At 36.7% G+C, this 16,482-nt stretch overlaps 1 protein-coding gene across 3 annotated transcripts in view; it reads left to right on the top strand.

The window, feature by feature from the left end:
• The window catches only part of LOC132013801 (sodium channel protein type 1 subunit alpha), a 123,728-nt gene that overhangs the window by 33,455 nt on the left and 73,791 nt on the right, over positions 1 to 16,482 (top strand). For 2 of the 3 annotated variants that reach the window (XM_059394111.1, XM_059394110.1), the window contains exon 1: positions 6,107 to 6,376. In XM_059394111.1, the coding sequence (XP_059250094.1) occupies positions 6,240 to 6,376 (137 nt within the window). In that variant the 5' untranslated portion in view covers positions 6,107 to 6,239. Of the gene's footprint in view, positions 1 to 6,063; positions 6,377 to 16,482 lie in introns of those variants that run through there. The other variant, XM_059394109.1, reaches the window with a different exon arrangement.

The raw sequence follows: 16,482 nt of genomic DNA, 5'->3' as shown, positions 1-16,482 counted from the left end.
CTGTCTGTAAAGAAAAACTTTAAAGCTACAGTCTGAGAAAACATAAAGCTGTATGTTTGGTTCACTCATCAGTTGGTCAATTGATTTTTTTTTCCCCTGAAAATTTTTTCCAGGATCAGATAAAGCATGAAATAGTAGTAATAATTTAATAACTCATAATGGTAGAAGCTTGAAGGAGAAGATGAGGATTGTCTCACCAGGTTGGTGGCGGGAGGGGCAGGCAGTGGAGATGGAGGATTACTTTTCGGGTTTAGAAACAACATGGAATTTAAGGACACAGTGGAAGCAAAAATATCTCATCAGAAGTTAACAGTTATGCTATTCTTTGCCTAAACTCACGATGACATTAGAATGCAAAGTTGTGGGTATTAGTCCTCTCTTAGGGGGATCGTTAAACAGCATCTGTCTTTCTCACCCACATACTGAACCAAGAGAAAAGTTAAACAGAGGACTAAGATAGATACGTAACAAAATATCACCTTCATAGCTCATAGAAGTTTGTTTGGAGGATGTAGCTTTGTGTGAAAGCCCCAAAAAGCCTGCAAACCAAACTCCAGAGTTAAGCAGACGGGCACACCAAGGCCCACGTTGTCACAGATCAAAGTGTTTCCCCAAGAGAAGTTACATAGTCACTAACTTATAAAAGGCTGAACTTTTTCACATACAAAGCATTTATAAGATTGCCTTCATGTTTAAGGCTTTCTGCGTGAAATCCTGCAATGAAAAGGAAATACTTCATCCTGAGCTATTGTAGACATTTCCATTTGGGTGGGAAAATTCAGGTGCCCAAAGGGGTCTGAACTATGAGGACTCATGAGTTAAGATTACTTTTAATGAAGCTCTTTTGGGTGCCTGGGTGACTCAGTGGGTTAAGCCTCTGCCTTTGGCTCAGGTCATGATCTCAGGGTGCTGGGATCGAGCCCCACGTCGGGCTCTCTGCTAAGCAGGGAGCCTGCTTCCCCCTCTCTCTCTGCCTGCCTCTCTGGCTACTTGTGATCTTTCTGTCAAATAAATAAAATCTTTAAAAAAATAAAGTGTAATAAATAAATAAATATATAGACTATATTTTAGATTCACATAAAAATTGAGCAAGAAGTACAAAGTTCCCATATATGCCCAGTCCCCGTATAAGCACTGTCCATGTCAATACTGTACAGCAGAATGGTACTTTTGTTACAATTGATGAATCTACAGTGACACATTGTTATCACCCCAAGTACATAGTTTAGATTACGATTCACTCTTGTTGTCTATGGGTTTGGACAAATGTATAGTAACTTGTATCTACCATTATAATATACAGAAAAGTTTCACTGTCCTAAAAATCCTCTGTACTTCACATATTCATTGTTCTTTCCCCACTAACACCTGGCAACCACTGCTCTTTACTGTGTCCATAATTTTGCCTTTTTCAGAATTTCATATAATTAGAATCATACAGTATGTATCTTTTTTCTGATTGACCCTTCCACCTAGTATTATGCATTTAAGTTGTCTTGTTTCTAATCTTGGTGGGAAAGTTTCTAGTTTCTTCTATTGTGTTTTTAAATACATATTATTCCTATAAAGAAAATCTATTGAGTTTCTTATGCTTTGGAAGCTAGACACTTAATTCTCTTACTATTTGTAGGAGTTTTTCAGGTGTTTACACAATATGCAAATAAGTATAACTTTGCTTCCTCTGTCCTAAATGCAATTATTTCTCACTTCTAATTGGATTGGCTTGTACTTTTGGCAAATTGTTAAATACTAGTGTTGGGGTTTTTCCTTGATTTTACTGAAAGTACATTTACTTTGTGAAGTACTGAAAGTACTTTGTGAAGTTTGTTACTGACTTTGGTGTTCATACAAATGAATATATATTATATATATATATATTCTTAACATACCATGAAAGTAGCATCGTGTATTGGTGAAAAAAAGTTAGTGTATGCAGTAATTAATGTTGGTTGGGATAACTAAGGGAAAAAAAAGAATCTATCTTATTTCATCTAGAAAACTAATTCCAAACAGAAAAAGATTTAACTTTATAAAATTAAAGCACGTAATTGCTAAAAATGCAAGAAGAGGACTTGATCTATCTTATATCCCTCCACTCCCCCAGAACATGGATGCTTCCCTTGGCATGACACAAAATCTAGAAGCCAAAGGAGAATTACAGCTAGATCATCATGTTAACATCCACATGTCTTAACCCGTAGCACAGAAACATCACCAACTCAGAAAATACATATCTTTTGAAAAGGTCCAAAATTGAATTGTTGATGCCATATCTAAAAAGTTGATATAGATTTAAAAAGAAAGAAATGAAAATAGGGACTGTTATGTAAATAGGAAGTCACAGAAAAGAAAATTTAAAAACAGCTCTTAACCATATGGAAAAAAGTTAAGCTTTCCTCATAGGAAGACAAATGCCAATTAAAACTATAATATGATCCCATTTTAGTCCCAATCAGATTGGAAATATTGAAAATACAATTTAAAACACATTACATGGTGAAGATGTAAACGAACAGGCACAACATTATATTGCTGTTCGGAGAACCCATACTTCAGAGCAAGTGATTTTGCAATACCGACATTAAAGACTCACCTTTTACACAGCCAAGTGCATTTTTAGAAACTAATACCATAAATAGGTCCACAGATATGTAAAAATATGTGTATGAAATATATTAGTTGCAGCTTTATTTAGAATAGCAAAGGATTGGAACAACCTGAATACTCATAACTGGGCAATTGATTCAATCTATTATAGTACAAAGAAACAATGGAAAACCTTGTGGCTGATAAAAAGAGAGTTGAATCTGTAAAAATTAACAAGGAATGAACTCTAATCTATATTATTAAGTGAAAAATGAAAGGTTCAGAAGAGTTTGTATACTAAGATACTATCTGTATGCTTTTTAATAGAAAATGTGTGAATATGCCTACAGTCACGTGACCAGTGTTTACCTATTACATACCTGGAAAAATAAATGGAGACAGATAACAGTGGCTACCTCTGGGAGTTGAATTCAGCATTGGAGGACAGGTGGTAGGAAGAGTTTATGCTGTATTTTCTTTTAAATGATTGGAGTTTATGTCATTTACACATATTTTCTGTCAAAAAACAAATGAGTTAAAAAGGAAAACATCTGTGTCATAATAATTCCCTCATGAGAAAATGTACCATACTTGTTATCCCTAAATTTTTATTTCCAAATAAATTGCTGACAGTGTTTTCCTGATATCTTATGGGAGAGGTAGGGGTTTTTTTTTTTAATTTTTAATTTTTAATTAGCATCTGATGTATTATTTGCCCCAGGGGTACAGGTCTGTGAATCATCAGGCTTACACACTTCACAGCACTCACCATAGCACATACCCTCCCCAATGTCCATCACCCAGCCACCCTCTCCCTATCCCCCACCCCCATCAACCCTCAGTTTGTTTCATGAGATTAAGAGTCTCCTATGGTTTGTCTCCCTCCCAAACCCATCTTCTTCCATTTTTTACTTCCTTACCCCCCAAACCTCCTGCCCTGCCTCCCAAATTCCTCATATCAGAGAGATCATATGATAATTGTCTTTCTCTGATTGACTTATTTCGCTCATCCTAATATTCTCTAGTTCCATCCACGTTGTTGCAAATGGCAAGAATTTCGATTCTTTTGATGGCTACATAGTATTCCATTGGGTATATATACACATTTTCTTGATCCATTCATCTGTTGATGGACATCTAGGCTCTTTCCATCGTTTGGCTATTGTGGACATTGCTGCTATAAACATTCAGGTGCATGTGCCCCTTCGGATCACTACGTTTGTATCTTTAGGGTGAATACCGAGTAGTGAAATTGCTGGGACATAGGATAGCTCTATTTTCAACTTTCTGAGAAACCTCCATACTGTTTTCCAAAGTGGCTGCACCAGCTTGCATTCCCACCAACAGTGTAGGAGGGTTCCCCTTTCTCTGCATCCTTGCCAACATCTGTTGTTTCCTGACTTTTTAATTTTAGCCATTCTGACTGGTGTGAGGTGGTATATCACTGTGGTTTTGATTTGTATTTCCCTGATGCTGAGTGATGCTGAGTACTTTTGCATGAGTCTTTTGGCCGTCTGGATGTCTTTTTTGTAGAAATGTCTGTTCATGTCTTCTGCCTATTTCTTGATTGGATTATTTGTTCTTTGGGTATTGGGTAATAAGTTCTTTTTAGATTTTGGATACTAGTCTTATATCTGATATGTCATTTGCGGTTATCTGGAAGAGGTAGAGTTTTAGGGTAAAAGTATTCCATTTCTAGCATGCCTGTGGCTAAGTGTGTTAAGCCTTTGCCTTCACTTCAGGTCATGATCTCAGGGTCCTGGGATCGAGGCCCGCCTGGGGCTCTCTGCTCAGCAGGGAGACTGCTTCCTCCTCTCTCTCTGTCAGCCTCTCTGCCTACTTGTGATCTCTCTCTCTGTCAAATAAATAAATAAAGTCATAAAAAATATTCCTTTTCCATTCATTTAGATTTACTGATTTAATTTTTCTATTCTTCCAGGCCCTGAGCCGGTTACAGATAGACTGTAAGAAGCTCTGAAAGTTTGGTTAGCTCACTTAGTAGATGGAGGGTGCAAATTCAGTCTTGAATGTTCTACTTGTTTCTGGTCATTTGCTGGAAAACATGGTCATAAACCTCGCAACAGTGGGAACATCGTCCAGTGAAATTTGAGGGCCCTCTAGAACTCCTCACAAAACAGTCATGGCTGTAGTGTTATTATTGCAGTTTCTATCTGCCAAAGCTGCAATTAACGGCATCGTAGCTTGTTGACCTTAATGAGTTAACAGAGTTTCCAGATAAAACTCATGGCCAAGCAGGAGCTTAGGCCCTGGGAAGTTCTGGCTCCGTAGTATCTCTGAAATTTGAGTGCATATTAAATATACCTTGAAAGAATACATTTGGGATTTGGCTCCTGGCATCAGATCAGATCTGACTCTGCTGTATGGAGTTGAGTGTTTCCTCAGGTCCTCATGATACGTTGAGCACAATGGGACTAGAATATCAGCACGAATAGCCTTATTGCTTAAGTGAAGCAAAACACTTCCGACCTTGTTGACCTTAATGCACCCTGGCTTCTTCCCCATCACTTTTTCCTGAAACAGGAGAATTCTGCTGTCTTCTCTCACCTAAGGTCCAATCCAGGAATGTCTTCCCAGCTTGGTCTATTTCCCATTCCTTGTCATGTAACGGGCATTTGTCCGACACGGAACTGTCTCTTTCCATGTGCATTCAAGAAAGCCAACCCTGGCATGGCTAATGACGTGGGCAGGTCACAGTTCCTGTCTTTAGATCAAGACTCGGGTCTCGGGCTCCATCAGTAATGACTCTCTGGTGGGCTATTAAGGCTGGCTGTGGCAAACAGTTTGATCGGTTTGGCCAGGAGCCACCTGTCAGGGCTGAAGGGTTGGATTTTATATCCTCTCAGAGACAGCGCCTTTCCACTTCTTCCTGTTGATAAGCTCTCCATTGCCTCTGTGGGGATATATCCTCATCTGGGTGGCTCACAGAGTGAACAGCCCATTAGCGACATGATGGTATTTAGCCTAATGTACTTTAATTAAGGCTGTAGTTGAATCACTTTCTTAAGTTATGGCACAGTTCCTGTATCAGCAAAGCACAAGTATTAATAAACATGGGACACTTAACAAAACCCAAGTCAGGAAACAGATCTGTTAAGCGAAAGCCAATGAAGCAGAAAGTAGAATGGTGGTCATGCGGGCTGGGGGGATGGAGGATTGATATGTAATGGGTATAAAGTTTCAGTTATGCAAGATAACTAAGTACTAGAGAGCTGTGTACAGCCTTGTGCCTGTGGTTAACTATGTTGCACACTTAAAAATTGATTAGAAGGATAGATCTGGTGTTATATGGTCTTACTACAAAACAATTTATATTTAGCAATTCCATTTCAATTTAATTAGAAACAAAAATCCAATCCTCTGGTTCATACTTCATGACCAGAGTTTATAGTTTATAGACATTAAAATCTTCTTTTAATTTCCTTAGACTATCTGCAACCTTTTTTTTTTTTTTTTTAGGACTTTCATATGCAGAGTAAATGGTAATTAAAATGTGCAGGATGACAAGATGGAGCAAACAGTGCTTGTACCACCAGGACCTGACAGCTTCAACTTCTTCACCAGAGAATCTCTTGCTGCTATTGAAAGACGCATTGCAGAAGAAAAGGCTAAGAATCCCAAACCAGACAAGAAAGATGATGATGAAAATGGCCCAAAGCCAAATAGTGACTTGGAAGCTGGAAAGAACCTTCCTTTTATTTATGGAGACATCCCTCCAGAGATGGTGTCAGAGCCGCTGGAGGACCTGGACCCGTACTATATCAATAAAAAAGTGAGTGATTTTTTTTTTTTAAATCAGGCATATTTTACAGCTAATTGCCTACTACATACCTTGGACTATGATTGCACCAATATGTGCCAAATTAGCAGAAAGTCCTTCTGTTTAAGAAATAAAACACATTTGTGTGTGTTCTATGCATATGCATCCACGAGAAATAAATTGATTATATCATAACAGATGGAGCTGTCCCAAATGCACCACAACACATACCTAAAAATAAATGTATGATGTAGGCAGGCAGCTAATTGAACAAATTAAAAAGTTCTCCCCAGAGATTGTATTTACTGTATAATTTTATGTGTTTTCCACACTTAAAAATCCAGGAATTATCAAAAGTGATAAATATTTAAAAAATACTAGTATTGGTTTCTCATGGAACAAAATCTGGTGCCACAAAGGTTTCAATTTCTATATCACATTATGTATAATAAGTCAATTTCCTACAGAAACTTTTTCCTAAGTAGGCAAGAACATTCCTATACAAACTACAGTTTTAAAAATTATTCAGAGCAAATAATCATGTACTTTTCCATTTGGATTCATGTATCTTTAGGGAGTATCCTGTTTAGCAGTAGGAGCCATTAAAACTCAGTGTATCAATCAACTGAACTAAGAAACAAACAACTGAATGGCTGTATTAAAAAGTGTTAAATCCCTGATATGAGGAAGTGGTGATGCAACATGGGGGCTTAAGTGGGTAGGAGAAGAATAAATGAAACAAGATGGGATTGGGAGGGAGACAAACCATAAGTGACTCTTAATCTCACAAAACAAACTGAGGGTTGCTGGGGGGGGGGGGTTTGGGAGAAGGGGGTGGGATTATGGACATTGGGGAGGGTATGTGCTTTGGTGAGTGCTGTGAAGTGTGTAAACCTGGTGATTCACAGACCTGTACCCCTGGGGATAAAAATATATGTTTATATAAAATAAAAAATTATTTTAAAAAAGTATTAAATCAAAATTTAAATAATGAAAACTATTCAGCCATTTTTCTCAATATTTTTAATACATAAATATTGCTTGAAATATTTTTATTTCAAAAAATTATTCAATTTTTTGGTGAAAGTATATCGATACTGGCAAGAATTAAAAGAAATATAGTATTCTAACGAACTTACGATATTTAAATCCCTGCATTTTCCGTATTCATGCTTGCAGTGAAAACCTTGTATTCAGTACCCAGTCTTTCATCATGACCACGATTTCACCAAACCAAGAAGGAAAGCATAGAAAAAGATAAAATCGAAAAAAAACTATTGTGTTGATTTTAGATTAAATTTATAACTCGTTAATTTGCAACATTTTATCCTTTTCACCTTTGTGAACTCACGGTGAAAGGGGTAGGCAAAAAGATTGTAACACAGCAAACAAAATTTTTTAGTTGGACATGAGCCTTCAAATACCCCTAGAACTTTTAGGGACTCTCTTGGTTGCTGGCATAGTTCTGTATGAAGTTATTCCTTATTAAATGTGTAAGTCTGGCAATTTTAATATGTGGATTAGAGACAGTTTTACAAATTGCTTCTTACTGAGTACCATAGTTTCAGAGGTAAAAATCTCACTATGTTCAGATTTTTAAAAAAGATTTTTCAGGATATAAGCAATTTCAGGACTTACTTTCCCTTTGTAAAAACTGGTTTGCCTGTTGTACAGTAAAGAAAGAGATAAAGAATCGTTTTCCATAGATTTCATTATGTTTTATTTAACCTCGCTTTTAACATAATATTATTAAATCTTAGCCAGGTAAGAGTTTATCCATTTCATAACTACTATTTAAATTATAAGTTGCTCTTTATCATTCAGTCCTTTGAAAATTAATTTAATACAATATCAAAAGCTAAAACCCCAATTAAGCAAATGATGAAGGGTTTATTTGTATTAGGAAACAACAATGCAGATAATTCAATTATACATTTTAACTTCTTTGAAATTGCTTCATTCTTTATCTAATGACTCTGATGTGTTTCTAGACAGACATTCATTCACACCATAGAGTTTGCATCTTTATTGTTTTAGCCTGTTTAGAGGTGCTGTTATCATGGGTGAGGAGTGCCCATCCTCAGCCAGGCTTTTGGCTACCCCCCAAATCTGTGCCCCCACTTTCTGATAGTAATTACTAAGAATTATTAAAGCTACCCGGAGTCTACCCCTTCCTCAAACAGGGCTGAAATCTAGCATCGCAGCTCATACACCATGTCCTGATTTGTAAAACAGTCAATGAGTTCTTCAAGAAAGACCAAACTAACACATGTTGATAAGGACAGCAATTCCTTATGAGGAAACCAGACTGTCCAATCAATCTTTCCTTCCAATTAGAGTTTTCAGACTGGTAACAGTTATTGTCTTGAGGTTGTGTCCCCAAATAAAACACCCCTTGACTGGTTTGTAACAAATGATACAGAGCAAAGGATACAAAGGCAGATGGGAAAGAAAATTATGCAAACCCTTTCACGTATTTAAAAGAAAGGTCTTCAAACTCAGGATGAAAGGACAGTTTTGAAGGAATGACTGACTAGTCAGCCAGATTCTTCTGCTGAAGTCACCCTTAGAAACTTCGTTAGGTTCAAAGTTGCCTCTAACATCATCTATCCTTATCTTCAAATGCACATTGTGTGAGGAAAGAAAAAACATTTTGGCATTTTGGAACAAATCACACTGTGCAAGCAGGACGACCTGATAAGAGAAATGTTGTTACCAGGAAGGAGTTCTCCCCAAGGTAAGGCATGTCCAGTGCCTTACCACTGGGCTGACATCAAGCAAGTCTTCAAATGTAAGCCCTTCAACAGCAATATAAATGAAACTCAAAAGCACTGAAATCCTTAGAAACTAACATTGCATGCTTAGGACACACAACTAAGCGATGTCTTTAAAATTTCTTTCTTTTGCATATATTTTCACATTAAGACTTTCTAGTTGCTGTTACACTGGTTTCTAGTCTTAAATTTTCTTTCCATAATTGGATTATTTCAGCATTGAGGAGTAGCCTTAAATTCTAAATTAGTTTGCTCTGATTAAAGTTTCAATGCATAGAAAATTAATAGCATCTTAAAAATAATGAATATTTCTTTTGATATTTGATAACCAGTTTTATTTTCTGACTTGTGTATCTGAGATCAGCAGGGCGATCTTCATTAAAACAGTGGACGAAAATGTCACTGGAGAAGATGCTTCTTGGGATGAAATTTCCCACTATTCCTGATAATGGGGATGTGGATTTTATTGCCTGAGTGAGTTGGAATATAAAAATATGAGTAGGCCATTGACTTACTTCCCCAAGGTTTAACTCCAGTGCAATAATTAATGAGCCATTTATATCTATATTCAAAGTTTTTGTTTCTTTCTTACTAATATTTGGAATAAAAAAAGCAAGCCTACAAAAATGGTTGAAGAATCTATTCTTTATGTTATATTTTAAAGTACAGTGGTATTCATATAAGAAATTTATATGTAAGAAATAGAAACAACATAAACACTAAAACCCTTTATGATCTTCTAAAGAGACAATGTCATTGAGCTTATGGAAGTGTCATTGCTGATGGTGTATTTTCAGATGGCATATGCCCACATATTTTTATCTTCTTTGCCCTAGTTTAAAATGTGCAACTTATATAATATTCAAGAGTTTTACTAAAATTGTTAAAATAAGTTAATCTATGGTCACTGATATTGTAGTAACAACTGAAGAGATAGCAATCATCTCATGAACATTCCTCATGCATGGAAGCATTTCCAGACCCTCAGAGGTTTTAAGCCTTCAGCAGTCCACCTAAGAATGAAAAAATGAAATAACAGTGCTCTCAGAACACAGTCACAGAGTTTTCCATATCATGTTAGCTGTGGTCCCATGCTCTTCAAAACAGGATTCCAGGTTCGGTTCCTTTTATTTGTTTATTTACTTCAGCTATGTGGTAAGGCACATTTTGCTTGTGAACACACCTTTTCTTTCCTTGTTTTTTTTTCCCACATTTTTTTTCATAGCTTGGGTTAATTTTGTACCATTTAGCTATACATTCAAATTCTTCACCTACTCTTTATTACAGAAAACTTCTTTCTTCTCATGTTCTTCTTAAAATTACAGATGACTCATTAGTACCATGGAAGAAAATATCCTTTGTGACAGTGTCCTGGAAATAGAATGAGGTATTTTAGATCTGTAGTGAAAATGGATGTTTGTTAATTATGGAATATAGAAATGTATCCAGTTAAAAATGTCTTCTTTCCTTGATTGCCTCATGGGCATTTATGAACAATTTATTCTCCCTTCTTATCAGCTCTTCTAAAAAAGATGTGCATTGCCTCTTTATTGGAGCAACACGAAGAGTCTTTTATGAATTTATGATTTCAAATTCATGCCTGGTCTGTTATTGCTACAGGAATTTTAAATTGTTATATTGGGTAGAGAGAGTTATTTGTTTTGTTTTTTAATTGGGATTAGGGAGGTTTTCTTGCAATAGTAATTTAAGAGAACTCAGAAAAGTAGATGGTAAATAAAAACTTATGATTCCATAAATTGTCTTATGAGCAGTCCCCAATTTATAACTTTTTTGGTTTTGGCATATCATTAGCTCCTCTAGAACTAGCAGTCCCCCAGGCTCTCCCTTCCACTCAGGGCACTATAGTTGACTTTCAGATCTTTCTCCTCTTCATCCATCATTTCTTCCTTATACCTCTTTCTTCTTTGTCACCTCCCCACCTCTACTCAGAAACAATTCCAGATGATGATGATGGTAGCAAAATAATGGTTAGAATTTATTAAGCACCTGCTATATTAGGAGGAAACCCTTCAGTTGAGAGTGACAAAAATCCAACAGAAACTAGTTTTGAAAACAAGCAAGCTAACTCATTGATTAATTAATAAATGTATGTGTGGGACAAATTTCATTGTAATATCAAAGGATCCAGCAGCTAGAAGAACAACAGCAAGACACAGTCCTTTTCCATTTGGGGGCTCTATTTTCTCCTACGCTGGCTGCATTCACAGGCTTGTTCTTCCCACAAGATGGCAGAAATCTCCACCAGTAGCACCTAGCTGGCATCCTACAGCCTACTCACCCCAAGAAAAACTCACTTTTTCTTCAAAAGCTCTAGCAAAAGTCCTGGAACTGGTTCTAGTTAGTTCCCCTGACCTCCTCTGAACCAGTTCCTGTAGGCTGGGGTATGTGATGGGCTCATTGAGCAGATTAATGCCACATGCTGACCCGTGTTGCCAGGGGGTGGGTCAGCGCCACCCGAGCCACGTGGGCAGACAGTGGAACAGGAGTGTTGGCCAAAACGAAGTGCCAGAGGCTGCTGAAGAAGCCGTGCCAGGCAGGCAAAAATTAGAACTCTGTCCTCAATGCACTACCTATCAGGGTATTTACAGTTCTACTTTAATCCTCATGTCCTTCCAAGATAACTCTTGTCTTTATTTTAAAATAATGAAACTGAGGTGAAGTAATTAGCCTAAGATCACAAAGCTATTAAGTAACAGACACTAGATTTAAAACAGATCTGTCAGCTTCTGTGGCTCATTGCCATGCTACTTCGGGTGTGCAGTCTTTGCATTGATAATACTGGTGGAAAAGAAAAGTCAGTAATAGAATATATATAAGCCTACTGCTGCTTTTCCTGCCCCCAACCCCTATTCACACCACTGTGCAGGCTGTAACCTTCATCTCCTAGGTTGGTAATACTTCCCAAACATGACTTGTTGCTTCCCTATTTCTCTCAGTCAGGGGCATGGCTTGTCTTTGTGAAAACTAAAATCTTTAAGACTCTGTAGGTTGATATCAACTTCTAAAATAATTAGACAATTACATTTCCTACCAGATTCTAATAGGGTGATAAACCCTTTTTTTTTCTCAAAGAGGACAGATTTGGGTCACTTAACTTATGCGCCTCTGTAAAGAAATACATTTAATTTGGGATCTGAAGGGTAGTAAGGAGAAGAGAGAGAAGTCTTCCAGGGAAAGGGAACCTACAAATGGACATACAATATCTCTGGGCTGTAATAAGTAGGAAGAGAATAAGATGTGGTTGGAGACAAGCCTCGAAAAAGGTGCTTTGAAGTGCATTATTAAACAGTATTTTAAGGGCAAAATGAATTTTCAGTAGGACTTAGGTTAGAGGAGTGACATGGTCCACTTTATATGTTCAATGATCAAGTTGGGAACGTTATGGAAGCTTGGTCTAGATTTTTGACAATGAAGACAGAGCATAATGGCTGGGATCTGAATCTATTTTAGAGGTGTGCAAGTATCAGATGGCATTGTTTTCTCAATATGAAATTTGGGAGGAAAGATAGAACAATAAATTTCCAATGTGAAAATTGGTCCTGCTTTCAAATATGCAAGTGTTAGTATGTGTATGTATTTGAGAACAGACGAACACACACTTTTCACCTTTTAATTCTCGTATTTTTATAGCACTTTAGAATTCATCAAGGGCATTCCCTTCTTTTCTATTCAGATGTAGAAACAACAGGGAACAATCAGCTCAAAGTTGTACACAGCAAGTCTGCAGTAGAACTGGGCCTCAAACTAGTCCTTTTAGTCCATGAAAAATTGAGCATATAATAATAAACCATACCCTCGGTATAGGCTGAAGATACAGGCTGGGAAATATTTGACCCCCAGATTGTATTTGCACCTGTGGTTACAGTCTCTCTTCTCCCAGAGGCTAAGAGCCTAGCTGGGCACCTCCTGTGGGGTTGTTTCCTGCGCTGGCCCCACCCCCACCATTACACACAGCTAAAGCCCAGGGACAAGCAAATTTACAGACTCTTCCCTGGGCTCAAATTCTTCTCTTTTGTATGAGCTTAAACAGAGATTTAAAAAGACGAAACAAAACAAAACAAAAACCAAAACACAACTAATTGTGAGGTATTGAGCCCACAGATACGTTTAGTTTGACTCATGCAATATTATTTATTTTGAATTAGTTTCCATGACCTATAAATCAAGAGATTACACACACACACTCATGCATACATGCATGCACATATGATTGGCATATTTAGGATTTCTCTTATAATTATAATTATATAATATATTATATATTTATAATTATAAATTATAAATTATAATTATATATTATATAATTATATATTATATAATTATAAATTATAATTTCTCTGTCACTGGTTTGCATACCAAAAATTGATAGGGACCTCCCACGACCTAATCTCTGGGGCCTTTTGGCTTGTGATCCCCGGCTTAAAGAATACATGTGGAATTGGGTGAAGGCCAGCTACTAAAGTGTGGGTACTCCACAGGCAGGCAAATACCACTGGTTGTTCCTTCGGCTGCTTATCCCCAGCCTAACAGGGAAAAATAGAATAAGACCAGGAGAGAAAAAAAATGTTTAAATGTTGCATGCTCCCTTTAGTCATCAGGTGATGAACCTGTGAGACAGTTTCCATTCCCCACTGAGCCAGAAAAGGAGGGAAATCTTGGCTGGAATCCACAGGTTATCACAAAATAGGCAGGGATGTAGGTAAGACCCTTTAGAATGCCCACGGTGGGGGGAAAATAATATTAGATGCCATGGGGTTGGCCCAGATGAGGAACGTTCCCAGAGATAGGCACTAATGGAATCTCTTGACTTTCTGTGAAGTTCTTTACATCCCAGACTTCTAAAACATCTCTCCCCTTGCCACGTGGTGATGCTCATTCAACCCCTCCCTTCTAAATCTGTTCTCAAACCAGCAGCTGAGAACCAGGAAAAGGTTGATTTCTCTTCTGGCAGAGGATAAAGCCAGGGGATTTCCCTCATTCACATGTGGGGGTAAGAAAGGTGCACCTGACAGCCCAACTTGGAATTCTTCTGCCATTGGCAGAGTTACATGTTCTTTTATACAGTGGTAAGGTTTCATAGTACCGTTAATACAGAATTCCTTTTCATTAAGAGTTACAGAGGCTTTTGAGTGGTATGTAAATATATATGTATATGTGTATATGTATATGTATGTATATATATATTCTTTCTGTAGGATAATATATTCAAAGTTTCAAACAACTGATTTCCATAGGTATTTTTGGAGCATAGTGTATGTACAAGTTGAAAATCTATATTTTCTATTGTTCATGATCATTGCTAACCTTTCTCTGTTACTTTTGCCAGGACATTTACTTTAAGAATAGGAAAATGGAGTAAATTTAGAGGCAGTGCTATTATTTTGGTAATTTTTTGATGTTTAGATAAATACAAAATCAGACCTTAAACTGAAACTATTTACTGTAAGGAACATGGCCCTCAGATAAAAAGAAAAGTTACGACAGTGGACATCTTTAGAAAAAGAGACTGGAAAATTATGGCTTGTTAAATTCAACATCCACCTTGGAAAAAAATTATAAACAAATCATTTTATAAAAACTCAGACAAAATCACTCAAGAGTAACAAGCACAGATTCATAAATAGCAGTTTCTACCAAACTATTCTAACATAATTGTTTCCTTATTAACTATGCACCTAGGTCAAGGGGAAGGATTTTAATGCATATTACAACACAATTATTGGCAATCTGGGGAGCTTTAAACATTGCCCATTAATAGATATGGGTTCACAGCCCTGCTACTGAAGAATCACCTGAGTGATTTACTAAAAATACACAATATTAGGCATCAGAATCTTTACTGAACTGCAATCATGGCAACTTTACGAGCTAAGAATATGTATTCCCATTTTTCAAAAGAGACAAATGACCTGCAGGAAAATGAAGTAACTTGTCCAGGATCGCAGTGCTGGAAGGCTAAGACGTCCCGTTTGAGCCAGGCATCTGACTCCAGAGTCTGTACTCTCAATAACTAGAGAAGTTCAACTGAATCCTTCTTTTGCTTTCCTCTCATTGCTCTCCAGATTGTCAGACTGTTGGGTAGCAGGGGTGTTTGCCTGTTTTTCTTGGTTTGCCTTTCAAATCACAAATGCTTTTTACCTTGCTGAAATTGCAGTGCTATGTGTGGTGTGTATCTAGGTCTGTGTTGCCAAATGCAATAGACATTAGTCAAGTGTGGCTACGGTATTTTCCATGTGGTGAATCCAGACTTGAAAGATGTAGAATTGGTATGAAAAAAAGATGTAAAATGCTTCAATAATTTTTAATACTGATATCATGAAATGATAAAACAATGGATATAGTAGGTCAAAGAAAACATTCCTAAAATTAATTTCACTTGCTTCTTTCCTTTCTAAAAATATGGCTCTTGGAAAATTTACAATACCATATGGGTTCAGATTTGTAATTCACATATTTCTATTAGACGGCTCTGATCTAGGTAAACCTTCGCTTATCCTTCTAGATTTTCTTCCATTGGCTGACATAGTTGAACATTTACTAGTATAAAAATTTCTTGGTGTCTTATTTCTCTTTGTTTCCCTTGTAAACTATAGCACAGAGCTTTGCAAATATTGTGCTAAACAGTTCATTTCCATCTTTTGCACTGAAGTTTGGTTAAATTAATATTCAGTCTAAACTATTTCCTTGATACATTCCAGGTGTTTGTCGTGCTCGTACAACAGCTTATCATATAGAAGCTCAATAAATGCTACTTGAGTTTGATAACTATATACGAAGTGGTCAGTAACAAACCTGACCACCATCTAATGTATGGAGAGTTATACTCATACAAATATATCCTTAAAGTGATAGTTCATACATAGAATCTCATTTCTGATTCATTCAAAATGCTATGTTTCGAAATTTGTTCTGAGGCACATAATTATTCACACGTTAGAATGATTTCATGAATTTACTGCAGCCATGGACTGTAAAGAAAAGCCTATTTCAAGCTCGATGCTATTTCTCAGCCTTTCTCCTCTACCACCAATTTTGGACTTTTTCTTTGGTATTGAAGGGACTTCGTGTGGTAAATATTATCCTGAAGAGTTGTGTTAATGAAATTTTTATTGAACTAATTAGATTTAAAAGATACTAAGGTACTATAAGAAGCCATCTAATACATTCTTTTAAAAAAATCAATGCCGAACTATTCATTCAGAATCAGTTAAGTTGGTAAATTTTATGTTACATGATTATTAGTAAATGCCTTAAGAAACACAGTCAGAATCCTTCATTATATGTTATGCATATTGTTGTATGTTGCTACTTAATTTTTTTGTC

Source organism: Mustela nigripes, chromosome 3, assembly GCF_022355385.1.
Source record: "Mustela nigripes isolate SB6536 chromosome 3, MUSNIG.SB6536, whole genome shotgun sequence".
NCBI classification, from domain to species: Eukaryota; Metazoa; Chordata; class Mammalia; order Carnivora; family Mustelidae; genus Mustela; species Mustela nigripes.
Note: the sequence above shows the minus strand (reverse complement) of the source record. Positions and strands in the feature narration are given on the sequence as shown.